General features: G+C 38.5%; 1 protein-coding gene across 1 annotated transcript in view; it reads left to right on the forward strand.

Moving 5' to 3' along the window:
* LOC107551216 (SNF-related serine/threonine-protein kinase-like) overlaps positions 1-13,978 on the forward strand; it is a 52,494-nt gene extending 38,516 nt beyond the window's left edge. The window contains exons 3-5 of the mRNA XM_016232756.1: positions 6,827-7,039; positions 9,345-9,479; positions 11,813-13,978. Of these exons, the coding sequence (XP_016088242.1) occupies positions 6,827-7,039; positions 9,345-9,479; positions 11,813-13,142 (1,678 nt within the window). The 3' untranslated portion in view covers positions 13,143-13,978. The remainder of the gene's footprint in view (positions 1-6,826; positions 7,040-9,344; positions 9,480-11,812) is intronic.
* The last annotated feature ends 1,828 nt before the right edge of the window (positions 13,979-15,806 follow it).

The following is a 15,806-nucleotide window of genomic DNA, read 5'->3' on the forward strand; positions in this document are numbered from 1 at the left end:
GTTTCCATTTCTGCAGTATCGTGGTTGAAAGTTCATTATCAATAAAGCTCAGGTACTTGTGTTTTTTTAACAATATTACAGTTATTTAATTTTTTGCACAACTTTAATAGTCATAAATCATAAGTGACAATGTATAATTTACCTCAGATCTTAAATATAAAATAATAATCTTGATGTTTATTAATTTGACTATGTACTTTGTATTTATACATATATTATTGTAAGTATGATACAGCATTTTCATTGGCTGTGATTCGACGGTGGTTTTTATTAGCCCATTTGGCCATCACAGTGAAATGTCATTGGTTCACAATCCCAGTTTGCATAATTGTATATTAAACATTATAAGTTATTATATTGACTGCTCATGTGGCATCGCACAGCATTTTGCTCACAAACTCACTGACAACTTGCGTGTTGTCACATTAGGTTAGGACATGGTGTAAAATCATAGAATGTAGTTGTTTATGTATACGTCGTTAAGGGTAACTACACAATTTAGACCCCTAGTCAACATTTTTACATGTTAATAAGGTTAACGCAGTAAGCTGCGGAAACCTTCATGTGGAGAGCACTGGGCTAATTGGCTGTTGGCATGTGATTAAACTTTCTATGGGGGTCCAATCGGCTCCAAATGCTCACTGAGCTGAATCTCTTTTAGTCAGAACACCCAGAACACAGCCTCTGTATCTCATTTTATGAGCTCTCTTGGTGTCCCGACAAAATTTTTGTTAGGTTTTGATTTATTTTTCATTGCATTGTATCTTACGTGATGTATTAATTTTGTGTATTAATAATTTGCCGTTTCTTGCATTTCATAGTCCTCATTCCTTTTGTTATTCTCTGGGAGTTTAATAAATATGGTAATTTTGAAGGATTATCTTTTAATGTGCAGCTCTCTCAGCACATTCAAATGCGAACAAGTGATGCATGAACAAATTCAGAGCATTCCATTAGTCGTTTTGTTTGTTCAGTTTTATTTTTCCCCTCAATTATTTTTCTATTTTTGTCCTGTGCTTTCACCCTTCTTATTTTATTTATTCTTTTTTTTTTTCTCTGTGTTTTTGGTCTGGGTCATTTTGATATCATGTTGAAACTCCTGCTGCTGCTCTGTTGCACATACATACTGTCTGATACAGTGTAGTGTGGTAAATGTGATATATGGCTTTATCAGCAAACTGTCTGCCCTAAAAACCATATTATAGATGAGTATGATTTTCTCTAGAAGGATTTCTTTCACCTTTCAGTAGTGTTATATTTATGCATTCCATTACTTTACTTAAAGCATGCTTTTAAACTCTTTAAGTTCTTAGGAGATGATGACTAGACTAAACCAGAAATGTATGTATGTATGTTTTTATTTAATTAATTAATTTTTTATAATAAAACTTTTTTTTCTGTCCTTTAAAAATAAACAAGCAAACAAAACTTTAAATTGATTGTAGACTGTTTTGGGAGTGAAACCTTTTTCATAAGTCATTGCATTTGTTATTGTTAATTAATTTAACTATTATTTTTATGTTTTCATTGTTATTATTTTCTCCACATATATTCCAAGGTTTGTATTTTTTTACAGTCATGCCAATAAAGCAACACACACACACACGATAAAAAAAATATTTTACAAAATTTCTCATTTTAAGTTGAAGTAAAATAATAAACTAAAACTAGTAAAACTATATAGACATATAAAAATAATGTACAACAAAATAACTAAAACTGAAAGAAAATAAAAAAAACTAGCCTGTGTGTCAACACAAGGAAAGATTGTTCAGTGCTAAAACTGGTTGCACTGTCATTTTGTCTTAATATCTCTTCTCATCAGGGTGTGCCCTGCTCTACATCCACTTCTGCAAATTCTTCCCATGACTTTATTATCCCTTTTCTGTGTTTAGTTTGGCTCATGCAACATAAACTTACAGTGTTTAAGCTGGCATGCGGTGTCAGGGTGTATTTTGGCCTCAAAAAGAGCCAGCTGTCTGATTTAGCCCTCTCTATACCCCTGTGACTGCTGTCAGGTTGCTTTCTCTCATCGCTGCAGAATCACAGATGAATTTGATAGGCGTTGCAGCACACCATGTGGTTAACAAGCAGCGGTTGGCTCATCAACATGGCTGTGCTTCCATCTGCCACCATTTTCATGTCAATCAATCATTAACATGAATAATTCATCATTATTTGGTCACTTTTTTACACCACATTCCTTGAGGAGGAGGTGGGGGTTGAATTTCCTCTGGATGTCATCCACATTCTTGGTGCAAGATGCAAAGAAAGCATAACTGACATCCTACGTTTGTGCGCTAAATATTGTGTCTTCTGTTGATTTCTCTTTGTGTGATGATGTCTGCTGTTTTTATCCTCAGAAAGCTCAGGAAGATGGTTGTTTCTGCGATGGCCTTTCCGCTAGCAGAGATACTGGAGATAAATTTAGACTAAACAATCAAAGTTCCCATTTCTCGGCTCGGGGGAAGAACATCCTTGACAAATCCATGCTGAAGTCAAAGTGTTAATTTATGCTTCTCTTTTCTATATCCTTTCCCCCTGGACCGAGCAGACATTTACTTTACTATGTTAGAATAAAAACCTTCACTTGTGTCCCAACCTTGAAATAGTTTGTGTGTGTGGTAGGTAGTGGTCTGCTGCAGTGTTTTAGAACATTCAGCAGCGATAAAGTGATTTATTAGGATTGAGTAGGAGTCTTATCGGGGCTCCCTGCCATGCTGGAGATCCGAGCGGTGTGTGGAGTCTCAGGGGAAGTAGTTGCTGACAGCAGTCTGGCATCATAGAGCGAGATAGAGTCACTCCATGAGTCCAGCACTTTCAGCTTCCACACCTGAACTCACTGCAGCAAGTCGCAAGCCAACATATTAGCTGAATTTTACTTTAAATTAAAGCTTTGATATTATTAAAAGGCTTAAAGATGTTGTGATTTATGCCACTATTGCCGACAAATGGAAACTTTTTTTTTTCAGATTACAAATAAAATTTTATTTATTTATTCATTTTATTTTATTATTACTTTTTTTGATCAGTCATTCTTTGTAGTTCAGTTCACTGAGGTGCTACCTAAACAATTGTTTCACATATATAATATAATATATATAATAAAACTATTAAAATATGTATTTACATTTAGTCACTTACCAGCGACTTACAAATGAGGACAATAGAAGCAATCAAAACCAACAAAAGAGCAATAATATGCAAGTGCTGTGACAAGTCTTGGTTAGCCTAACAGTACACATAGCAAGGTGTTTATATATATATATATATATATATACTGTATATGTATATATATATATATATACTGTATATATTGTATATATATATATATACTGTATGTATGTGTATATATATATATATATATATATATATACACTGTATATATATTTATATATATTATATATACACTATATATATATTTATATCATAAAAAGAAAACAAGTAGATAGAATAAAAAAGAATAGGGAATGCTAGTGTTAGAGGGTCTTTTATAATAAATAAAAAGTCAATAGAATAGAAAAAGAATAGAGAGCCTCCTTTTTTTGGCATTCAGTTTTAGTTTAATTAGCAAATTAGCAAATTTTTCAGCATTTTATCATTTCATATTTCAGTGTTTTTCGCATCAGATTTGATTCACTCGTCATTTTAACTTGCCGCTTGTCAGAGTCTCTCTGATTTCCATTTTAAGCTCTTTTTGTCTGGATTTGGTTTTTATCTTCAGGGCTTTTCAGACCGGGTATTTTAAGGCGACCGTGTCAGGCAGAATAATTTAGTCACTGCCTGCTTGCATAATATTCTCACTCTCATTAAACAACGACCCCTGTTTTCACACATTTGATTTGCATTTGAAATTCAAGCTATTGAGCTGAGAGACAGTTCTTCACCTTATCAACAACAAACTACTCAAAACTCTAGCTTTTGTGGAGTTTCGACTTTGTTTTCAGCTGATAAGAACATTTAAGTAGTAAAATGACCTTCTCAGAGAGGTTAGCAACTAGATGTAATTGTCATTTCCAGATTGCGGCAAGAGCATAAATCCTCACAGAGAAGGAATATAACTGTTTTAGATAAAGCCCTGGAGCCTTTTCTTCCTGCAGCAGAAGCTGTTTTCCACTGTGGAGTGCAGAAATGGAAAGCTCTACTGTCTCATGAATATTTCATAGACAAACGACGTGTTGAAAACGGCGACGGGCTGAAAGTAAATAGTTGGCTATGAATCTAAGTGGTGTTTTTTTTTCTAGTGACAGATTCTGTTTGGAGGATGTAGATTGCTTCCTCCTTTGCCATAAGGAACCAGGAATGTGAGTGGAAAACTTAACAGGAATTGCAGATTGGCATTGGACAACAGTGTTTCTTGCATCACTTTTCAGCAGTGATGCTGTGTGCAAAAACAACATACAAATTGACCAGTGTAGTCAAATTCATGACGAAATGATGGTTCTTTTTAGTGAATCACAAACAGACCTCATGACCAGTGTATCCTGATTCACAAACAAACAACTCCCAGTTCCCAATGACCCAGTTCTTTTTAAAGGGGTCCTATTATGCTCTTTTACAAAATCTTGATTTTGTTTTGGGGGTGTACTAGAACAGGCTCTCATACTAGGTTGTTCGAAAAACAGATTATTTTTCACATATTTTACATTATTACAACACCTCTCTCCCCAGTCTGGCATGAACGGCTCGAATAGTTCCTGTATCAAATGAAGGCCCGCCTTCTGAAATACGAAATGTGCTGTGATTGGTTAGCTGGGCCAGTGTGTGTTGTGATTGGCAGCACTTGGCACCTGGTCGGGAAATGTCACGCCCCTTACCATAGCCGCCTGCGAGCTTCAGTGTAAATATTGCAGCGCGATTTAAACCCGGATGATTGTAACCACTCTAAGTTCGTCTGCCTTGGGAAAGCTAGCGTGTCTCTGACATAGCGATAACACTCGTTGCCTTCTCTAGCGCAGCTCAACCAGGTCTCGTCCCATTCGTCAATTTTTGTGACATCACAAATCCCGGAAATTATGCGTTGTAGTCCAAACGAGTCGTTCGTTGTAGTTTTTGAAAAGTGATTTCTGTTAAAAAAATATCTCCTTTTGAAGTGGACTTTGAGCTTTGTAACTTTGCAGATCTTTTTTATGCTCAAACAGCAACATTACGACTAACTAAATTTGAAAAAGTGAAAACGCATAATAGGACCCCTTTAATAAATCTAAAATATACAATGTGACCAGTGTTCATCTGATTCACAAACAAATGATTCTCAAGAGCTAGTTATTTTAATGATTTGTTAAAAAAAGATAGGTTACAAGTTTGAATCAGACAAAGCCTTCACTAACCCCAACTATTCCAAGCAGCTAACATCTTACAAGAAACTGCAAATTAGTTGTTTTCAGGGATATCAAAGTGAAAAGAAAATATGCACCGTACCTTTAAATGTTCCAATAGCATATTAGTAAACGCAAGCATCCTTTTCTTGATGACAGGAATACTGAGACATCATTTAATCCGAACCTTTGAGATATCAGAGTTGTCCTGACGGGCTGTGTGCAAAAACAGCATACAAATTGACCAGTGTAGTCAAATTCATGAAGAAATGACTCTTATGAGATGGTTATTTTTAGTAAATCAAAAACATATCTCATGACCAGTGTCTACTGATTCACAAACAAAGTTCATTGTAATAAAAATGTAAGAAAAATGCAACATGACCAGTGTCATCCGATTCACCCGATATGTCAAAGTTGATGATTTGTTTAAAAAGATGGTTTACAAGTTTGAATCAGTCTGACAAATCCTTCAAATTACTCTGCATTCAAAGCGGATAGTGAATTAACATCTTACACTAAACTGCAAGGAATATCTATATGACAAAGAATTATGCATTTTTACCGTTAAATGTTCCAGCTGCATATGACTGGAATTCCCGAGACATCATTTAAGATGTCACATGCAGTGCATACTGTAGTTTGTTCTTTTTCGGCTTTTTAATGTTGACATTGAAAGGTTACATCTGGACCCCATTACTTTGTCCCACAGCCTTTGATAATTACACTCTTTTTACGTTACCCTAATGACAGCTGTTGTTGCCAGAATGCCCAATGACTAGTTATTTTTAAGACCCTGGAGAGGAAATGTCATCCTGACAACTTGCAGTCTTGTCCCCAATCATATTGTGACAGGGAGAAATTGTGGCTTTAATCACCTCGGTTCTGTTCTAAAAGCGTCCCGTTGTTCCACATCCCATTTTTGGCACTGTAATGGAAATTTCAGATGTAATGTCTGTTGATAAGAGCCCGGCAGCATATTCAAGGGGAGACAAACAGGCAGATTCTCTCACCAGTTCTCATATCTATTTATTCTCTCTCTGCCTTAACAAATTTCTTGCGTGCAGATAATGACTAGAGCAGACTGGGCTGCTTCAGCTGCTGTAAGCCCGCAGAATCTCCTCGGCTCTTTCATGGTGGTTGGGCTGTAATTTTGCCACGTACGTGTGCTGAATGCTGATGCGCCCCGGTCGAACTTTGCCTCAGCGGCTGCTCACAGCAACAGCAACAGCAACAGCAACTCAAGTCATTTTCAGTCAGCTAATACAAGTGTTATTGGCTTCTCTTCGGCTAATGATAGAAAGGCCCTCTGTGGCAGCTACGTCTCAAGCACATTGCGCTCCCCATTTGCTTTTAATTTGAATAACCGGCGTCTAGCTAAGCGTTAAGTGAATTTGAATTTTGACCAATGAAACTTAATGATCTGAATATCGTTGCGCATTTATCCCCAGATACATATTGGACAGGCCCTGAACTAACTTCTGATCTTCTCTTCCTGTTCTTCACAGCCTGATAAACCGAATGCTACAAAGGGATCCGAAGAGGCGAGCGTCGCTTGAGGAGATCGAGAGTCACGCGTGGCTGCAAGGAGTGGACCCATCTCCAGCCACCAAATACAACACCCCACTGGTGTCTCACAAGAATCTGTCAGAAGAGGAACACAACAGCATCATCCAACGCATGGTGCTGGGAGACATCGCGGACAGAGAAGCCATCATCGAGTAAGGCTTGTTGTAGGCTTGTGATACAAATGTTAAGAAGCTGGGCTATCCTCAGGCTAATGTACAGCATTTTCCACAGAAGAAATACCTCTCTGTCATTCTTTGAATTCCCTTAAGCAAGGACTGTCTTGAAATGAAAGAATACTTTAGAAAGGGCCTCCAGGTTTGTGTAATCAGCTTTAAGATTTTGGTGTAAAGTGTGTCAAAGCTCTTCACTTGAAGACGAGTCAGCTGGACAGGGGATAGGTAGCTTTAGACATAAAGTTTCTGTCAAGTAATACATCTCAGCTAACTTCTTGGGCCCAAAAAGCACTCTACGCAATACAAGAACTCTAAAGCTTCTAGCTACACAAGCTTGATTTAAAAAAAATGTTGCAGTCTGAAATAGGTCCAAATGCAATTCATTGCGCAACACTGAGCAAGTTGTCATGAAATCTTATCATTTTAGTGTTGCCACAAAGAGCACTATAACATAGTTATTTTCAGGTCAACTACTGTAATGGTGGAGCAAAAGAATCTTACCATAATCTTGTTCATAACTATTTGACTAGCTCATAACTATTTAATGAGCCGTTTGAAGTGTATCTTTCGATATTGAATTAAGTAATTACTTAAATTATCTTTAAATCCAATGAAACGTTAGAGCTTAATAACGATATTATCAATATTATCATTATATTATTATTATTATTATCATTATCATATCAAGCCTACGCAGTCAGTTAGTGATGCACCAAAATTTCGGCATCTGTTTTAGAGGGCAGAAATCATTAACCAAAACAGTGACTTTTTAATAGTGTATCCCTGATGGTGTGTTGTGACTCTGTCAGCATAAGTTTCATACAAACAGCCTGGATAAGCTACAACAGGTTGACATATCAGCTATGTGGATTTAATTTACTGTGACCAAAAATGATTCTGGAGTAGCAATATGTAGGCCTAAACATTTTTGGGCTGAAATATTGATAGGTGGTTCATTGCTGAAGAACTTCACTATGGCTGGTGTAATTTATCACCTGAAAACACATGTTCATGTTAATTTCAGTTTAATGTTATTTGTTATTTTTTCAATTTCTGTTTCATTAAAAAATTAATTTCTATACATCACTAAAGTTGACAATGTTAATTGCAATCTTTATGAAATCTGAAAATGAATAGCCATGCTTTACACTCTTAAAAATAAAGGTGCTTAAAAGGTTCTTCAGAGCGTTGCCATAGAAGAACCATTCAGTGAAAGGTTCTTTAAAGAACCATCTCTTTCTTACCTTTTTATAATCTGAAGAACCTTCTTTCGCCACAGCGAACTTTTGTGAAACAGAAAGGTTCTTCAGATGTTAAAGGTTCCTTATGGAACCATTTAGTCAAAAAGGTTCTTCTATGGCATCGAGAAGCACCTTTATTTTAAAGAGTGTATACTGTTGTGTCCATCTAGGCTGTTGTAAGACAGCATGGTTTTATTAGTAGTAGGGTACCATTTTTTACAAGTGTTAAAAAATAAGTTAATTTCACTGTCAGTGGAGCGTGAAACGAACATAGTGCAGAAGACTCCCACTGTACAGTCTTGTAGAAAGATGCATGCTGGGTGACGGTTCAAAGCACCTATCAGACTTTTCTTTGTCTTTGATCCCACTCCGCAGCAGCTGGGGAACCCCACTATGAGAAACTGTAGTCAGTCCGTCTTAAAGGAACCCTCAGTATGTTTTAAAGAAGTGTACTGAATAATTGCATTAAAATCCCATGTACAAGTCATTTTTCCTTTTCTATAATTTTCTTGTTTCACACACACACACACACACACACACACACACAAAATAAGTTCATCTGAAGATCACAACCGATGTTTTCCTATTTATGATATTTGCTCAGCGCCTTTAAAAATAAGAGCTGAACTGAGCCATGAACACAGGCCATGACGTGGATTCAAGCCTCGCCAAAAGATTGTCGCTACATGATTTGAACTCATTTGTTCAACTGTTGGTATGTAATCCCAGAAGGAGCAGTGTAATCATCGCTAACATGCCCAGACTCACCAGCTTGAAAAGTTGGATGCAGAATGTCCCATTTGTTTTGGGAGATTGTGTTATCTGGGATTCTTCAGTTATATTAGTCTCATGTGTTCAAAATTTGGGCACTATACAAGACCTTTTGAACTGATAGAAGCCACTTGGGTCTCTAGTTGTTAGAGCCCTGGAGTTTAGTTATTAGTTATTGACATGTCAAATTGCTTTGTCTAAACGGGTGTTTCTCTCTCAAACACTGTCTGTGTCTCCTCCTGACCTGTCCATTCTCTTTGCTCTTCCTCCAGAGCCCTGGAGACAAACAAGTACAACCACATCACTGCTACTTACTTCTTGTTGGCTGAACGGATCCTGAGGGAAAAGCAGGAGAAAGAGGTGCAACCTCGTTCTTCCAGCCCCAGCAACATTAAGGCCCACTTCAGGTACCTCATGGGAGTTACTCTATCTTAGCTGTCTGTTATTTAGTCATTCGTGTTTGTTTTGTCAAGAGAATGCTACTTTTAGTTATGTATGTTTTAGTAAAAGTACACCGGGTTTTGGTGCAACATGAAAAACTCAATGTTGAAGGTATTTGAAACGTTTTTGTGATATGTACCCATTCCCAATTACAACCAATTGGTTTTGCCATGTGCCACATGATAACAAGAGAGCAAGAATTCAAATAGATTGGGGGAGGAAAGGAGTGTGACTTCCTTTATTGCAGAATCCCATGGTCACCCTGTGGAATGTCTTTAGTTCCCTTTGCTTTTTAGTTGGATTTATGTTTCTAGAAAGGTCGGACAGTGGATCCCCGAGGTTTTCATACTAGGGAATTTCTTACTGCAGGCGATATCATAACAAAACAAATGGAATTAAAAATCCAATTACTTGAAGATTTGTACATTCATGCCATCTAGTAACAAACTTGAACAGGTACCAAAGTCAACCAGTGGAGAAACCATGTGATTAACATTCCTCTCCAATTTGTACTTGGCTCCTGCCTTGGTATGTTTGATAGCATTGCTCTTATTTTTTGTTGTACTTGTCTAAAAAACAAACGGTTTCAAATTAGTCTGCCATGCCATGGTGTACATAGGCAGGTTAACTGCAGGTTTGTTGTCTCTCAGAAGGTGTCTGTGTGCAGTAAGGGGCAGGATTCACTATAAGAGGTTGTGAGAGGTCAGCTCTGCTGGATGTCAGAATCCCTGTCTGTTCTCCATGCTGTGTGTGGACAGCCAGCACATCCTCTGAGCACCGCACTGGGTGACAAATGTGTTTAAAAGATGAGGCTGAAATTGATTTGGACTGACCTAGAAAAGCAGTGAGGCTGCGGATGCTTTTTGAAAGGAGCAGGCAGTGGGAAAAAATGAGAGGATGTGGTGGGAAAGAGAAGTAGGAGAGGAAGATGTTGGGAGGGGAAGAGTCCTCAGGATGCAGCAGGGATCATGAGAGGGTGACAAATGTTTTTTTTTATTGTGGGAATCAACATATATACACCGAATGGAAAAGCACACGACACTTTTACAGGTAAGCCAGATCACGATTGCAGTGTTCTCGTTAATCAGTGTGCCCTTCATAGACAGAGAGAGTTTATATGCTGTATGTACTCAGAATTGTAATTCCTGATCCTAGTGGAGAATATAGCAGTAGAGTATAAATTCTTGATGTATGCAGAATTTTCCACATGCGTAGACTGAAAAAATCGTTCGCGATAATGACTGCTGTTTGCATTGCTTCTCAGTGAACTACGGCTCTGAAGTAAATGCTTACTCCAAACTCACTTCATAACATCAGTCGAGTGTTTGAAATAAATCCTTCTGTGAGATGAGGTGGCTTCTTACACAGAATAAGGCACCAAACATATTTCACAGTATTTAAGCAGTGATAAAGTCATTGCATTATAAATATACTTTATTTTAATGAAAATTATAATAATAAGAACTCAGATTTCCTGGGTTTCTTCTGCGAGGCATATTTGGAGTTTCAGCACGAGAGCGCGCCCTCTGGCCTTTGGATGGAGATTTACTGCTGATCACAGAACCGTGCTTCACTGAAAGATATGCATGACAATCGCAGCTTCTGTCGAATTGCGGTCTCGATTCCATTTCGATTTATCGTGCAGCCCTACTTTGTAGGCAACGTTTTACCAAGGTTGTCACAAGTTTTGCCCTGTGTCCTTGTTAACAGATTTTCTTTACAGTTCTTTCTGAGCAGAAGTGTGATTAAGCATTTGTTAATCCTCACAAGGCATTTGCTCCATTTGTTTGCATTGTTTGGCTTGTCTTCATACCAGCATAATGTTTATAGTGTTAATGTGGTTATGGCAACCAGAGAGGACGTGCTGGAACTATGTTTCACTGATTTACTTTGTTTGAAAAGCCTTAGAGTATATCTTTCCATAGCAACTTGCCTGAAAGTGCACATACTATTCTGTGTAAATGATACTCCAGCAGGAAGGTAAGAACATAAGAAAAGACAATAAAAGAAAGTTACAGTAAGAATTCAGAGTTATCTTGTAAATCACCATGTTCCTTGCTTGAGTGCTTGGCACAAGAAGGAAGTCTGGCTTTTGTCAAGGACTGTCATTAACATTTGGGTTGTTTTCATAAGGCAGTCTCCAGAGCTTCTGTCTTTAAAAGTTGTTTTTAGCAATGTCCACCTTTACTAAATATCATCCTGCTTAAGTTACCACCTTATGTTGTTTTTGACTTGGGGGATTGTACTCTTTTTAAGGCAAGGTTATTTATATCAAGGACTATGTCCCTTTTTTTTGCAGGCAGTCATGGCCAACCAAAATCGACATGCATCAGGACATTGAGGACAGCTTAGCCTCTTCGTCCATCTCTCATGCTGGGGGTCCACAGTCTCCTGCTCGCAGTACAGAGAATCTGCTAAATGGTCACCGCAGTAAAGGGCTTCTGGAAGTGAGCCGTAGAGAGGAGATTAGCGAAGCCTCCAGCAGCTCTGCTGCACCTGCTGCTCTGCCCCCAAACCCTCTTAAACCAGGGGTCATGGCTTCCCTTGCATCTGCTTCAGCCAAGCAACGAACCTGCCTCTTTCGGGTGGAAGAAGATGAGGAGGAGGAAGAAGAACAGGAGCCTTCACCATTGCCCACTCAGGTCGTCCTACGCCGCAAACCGCTGTCCATCACCAACCGGCTTACATCTCGAAAAAGCGCCCCAGTGCTCAATCAGATCTTTGAGGAGGAAGGCGAATCAGATGATGACTTTGACATGGATGAGAGTCTTCCACCCAAGCTCAGCCGGTTGAAGATGAACATGGCATCTCCTGGTACGGCTCAGAAGCGCTACCACCGGCGCAAAAGTCAGGGCCGCGGTTCAAGCTGCTCTAGCTCTGAGACCAGCGATGATGATTCGGAGAGCCATCGCAGACGACTAGACAAAGACACAGGGTTCACCTACAGCTGGAACCGCAGGGACAGTAGTGAGGGTCCACCTGGAAACTCTGGGGGCAATGGGGGTGGTAGTAGCGGAGGGCAGAGCAAACCACCTGGGGAAGGCAACTCAGGACCAGACAAGGGCAGCCCTCCAGGAGGAGGGAATGGTGGTAGTACAGGAGGGGGCAGTGGAGGTGGTGGGAGTACAAAAGGACAGGGAGGCCCTTCCAGCTGTTCCCGTTGCAGCAACAACAATGCTTCATCTGGCTCGACACGTAGTGCAGCTCGGAGTGCTGGGGAACTGGTAGAGAGTCTGAAACTCATGAGTCTATGCTTGAGTTCACAGTTTCAGCATCGCAGCTCTGGAGGTGGTGGTGGTGGACGGTTTATCCTAGATCCCCAGAGCCTGTCCAGCGTTAAAGTCCAGGAGAAGTCCTCCTGGAAGATGTGCATTGGCTCCAACAACAGTCTAGACAAAGTGATCAACCCTGCCTTGAATGGTGGCGTTGGGGCGATGGAGCATTATCAAGACCAAACGGCAGTCATGTTAAATGAACTTGGCCTGGTCAAGGAGAACAACCTGAACTTGAAAAATAATGTTCTCCAGCTACCTCTGTGTGAAAAGACCATCTCCGTGAATATACAGCGAAGCCCCAGGGATGGGCTACTCTGTGCCTCAGCCCAGGCCAGCTGCTGTCAGGTCATATGATGGCACGGCACACGGCTGGCTCTCAGAGTGGTTTGTTCCAATTGCCACATTTGTAGCATATGATGACATGAGTTCTCCACCAGTAGCTGTATATGACCTCTCTTGATCCCAACTTGACCTTTAAACCTGCCTTCTATGTCGTCTTAAACATTCTCACAACTTATTTATTAAGTTCTTCTCTTGGACCCAAGTGCACGCTGCTATCCTGTTCTGTGTCTGTTTTGTGTCTTTATTTGTTTTGCCCAATTAGACTTTAATATTTGTTTTCCAAGTCCTGTTCATTTTGCTTTTTAGCCCTTGAAATGAAATGCTCTTAATATGAATTCCATGGTTGCAACACCACCCAATCAGTCAAGAGTTGTGGAAACTGTATGTATAAATAAATGACCTTTAATAAAATGAGATTTAAATTAAGACCAAGAGTATGATAGAACAGAACATGGCAATTCATAAAATAAGCACTTAAAGAAACTCAACCACAACTGGTTTTGTAAATTTTAGCCCCAATATGATTGTAATGAGATGGTAATACAGTAAAAGCAATAGTGAGAGTAAAGAACAAACCCTTTTTTTAATTCATAGTGCTGTCTGATGAGTCTTAAACTGAATGAACATTTTGCACACTCTTTCACCTTTTTTAAGTGCTATTGAATGTTTCCTTGTCACCATTTAGAAATGTTTAGTATAGATAACTTTTGAGGTTAATGACAATCAGTTGCAATAACAAGGGATATTTTTAATGGATAATTACCAAAAGGAGGCTACAGATAACCCAGATTTTTTTTCAATTGTTTTATTTGAATAACATTAAAACACATTCACCATGTTCTTGATTAACACCAAATCACTTTTATATATATATATATATATATATATATATATATTTCAGGAAACATTTGGGATTTAAGTGCAATTTATACATGTTAAAGCTGTCAAATTTTGTAATTCCATTTGTGAAATGCCCTCTTAAGTAATAATGTTTTGCCAAATTTGCAACCCAGACAGCACTGTGGATACACCCACACATAAATGTGTTCATCCTAGTTTTTATCAAATTATAAAATTAGAATTGCACTACGGTATAAGTAGTCTAGAATTAGAATACGTTGAACACCATACAAATCACAGCGGGGGTAATTAGCCTTTATAATGCTGTTTCTGCCAGAGCAAAATCAAACCCGCAGACAGCGACAGTATTCAGTTTGTGTAGTACAGAATACCATCGAGTCAGTACCCCTCTTTCTCAACGTCATTATTAAAACAAAATTTGAATAGAGAAATTATTTTATCATTAAGAACTCTTCTTTGGCTTAAATAATTTTCGGTTCCTGCCCATAATCTCTATCTCACCCCTGTTGTTCTTGTACCTTTCAGTTTTGAGTTACTGTATATACCAGTCTCAGAATCGACTGGCCTTAGGGGATGTTTATAAGTATGTACATATATATTTTTAAAAGTTTATATTTTGAAAGAACTGCTGTTTTAAAATGCTGTTTTGGATGTGAGCCTTGAACTGGCTTATAGTTGGGATAAAATGGGGCTTTTTCGTCACCTGGCCACCTGAAAACAGATAAATAAATGCATGATATGTCTTCTATTCAGTGGATGGCCACTCTTTCAGGAAATATGGCTTCAAGAGTTGGCCATTGGGTGACCATCGACTGGTATAGAAATAAGTCAAAGCTCTACGGGACTGAGGGCGAAAGAATCGGTTGCGAGATTTAAAGGGCATTTGCAATAAGCTAAGCTATAAGTTGCAGCTATGTGTAAATATCATTTTGTTTTGTTTTTATATTTCAAACCTGTACATCCTTCAAATGGCTCACTTGCCCCAAATTATCTTACATATTTCAGTTTGTTTCGTCTTTTTGTTTTTAAAAATAAACTCTGTAAATATTGGTGTAAATATGGTGCTCTACACTTAGAAATGCAGTATTGGACTTCTTGTTCATAGCTGTAATATAGCCTTATTAGATATGAGTGTCAAAAACAGAGCAAGGGAGGTTGAAAAGAAAACAGTGCTATATGCATAATGTCAGTCTCTGACTTTGTCCTACCCTAATGTAAACAGCTAAACGAGATGTGCATGTGTTGTGCGTTTAACATGATTGATCCACGTTCATTCAGACGAAAAGAACCACCACAAAATGTTACAGGACCAAACCATGTACCGACGTTAAAAAAAAAAAAAAAAAGTAAAAAAAAGAGAAAACCAACGTTGAAAAAGCAAAATGAATAAATGTTCTGTTGCTGAAACTTGTCTTTAAAAGTTACATATAGCTATGGTGATGTCCAGAATTAAATGTGAAACATGTTGTCTTTAAACCTGGACTTCCTTTGTCCTTTTTTGTGTTGGAGCCCTGCTTTTTTCCTTATTGAATAGCTTGTTTTACTCCAAAATACATAATGGAAGTAAAATGATATTATTTCACATCAAAGTTATTCATCTGTGCGCTTTCTGTACAATAAAAGACATCTTGGTTCAGAGTTTCACTGGACACAATGTGGAAAAGTTAAACTTGACAGAGTACCGCTGCCCACAAGCCCCTGCTGCTGAAAGGTATTTGCTCCTAATTTACTGCCCGCTTTTGCTGCCAAGGTATCTCCATTAACCAAGAGCTTTTCAGGGGTGTCTCAAGTGCACGCTTCTCATCCAAGTACATG

This window comes from Sinocyclocheilus grahami, unplaced genomic scaffold (genome assembly GCF_001515645.1).
Source record: "Sinocyclocheilus grahami isolate Dianchi unplaced genomic scaffold, SAMN03320097.WGS_v1.1 scaffold418.1, whole genome shotgun sequence".
Lineage (NCBI taxonomy): Eukaryota > Metazoa > Chordata > Actinopteri > Cypriniformes > Cyprinidae > Sinocyclocheilus > Sinocyclocheilus grahami.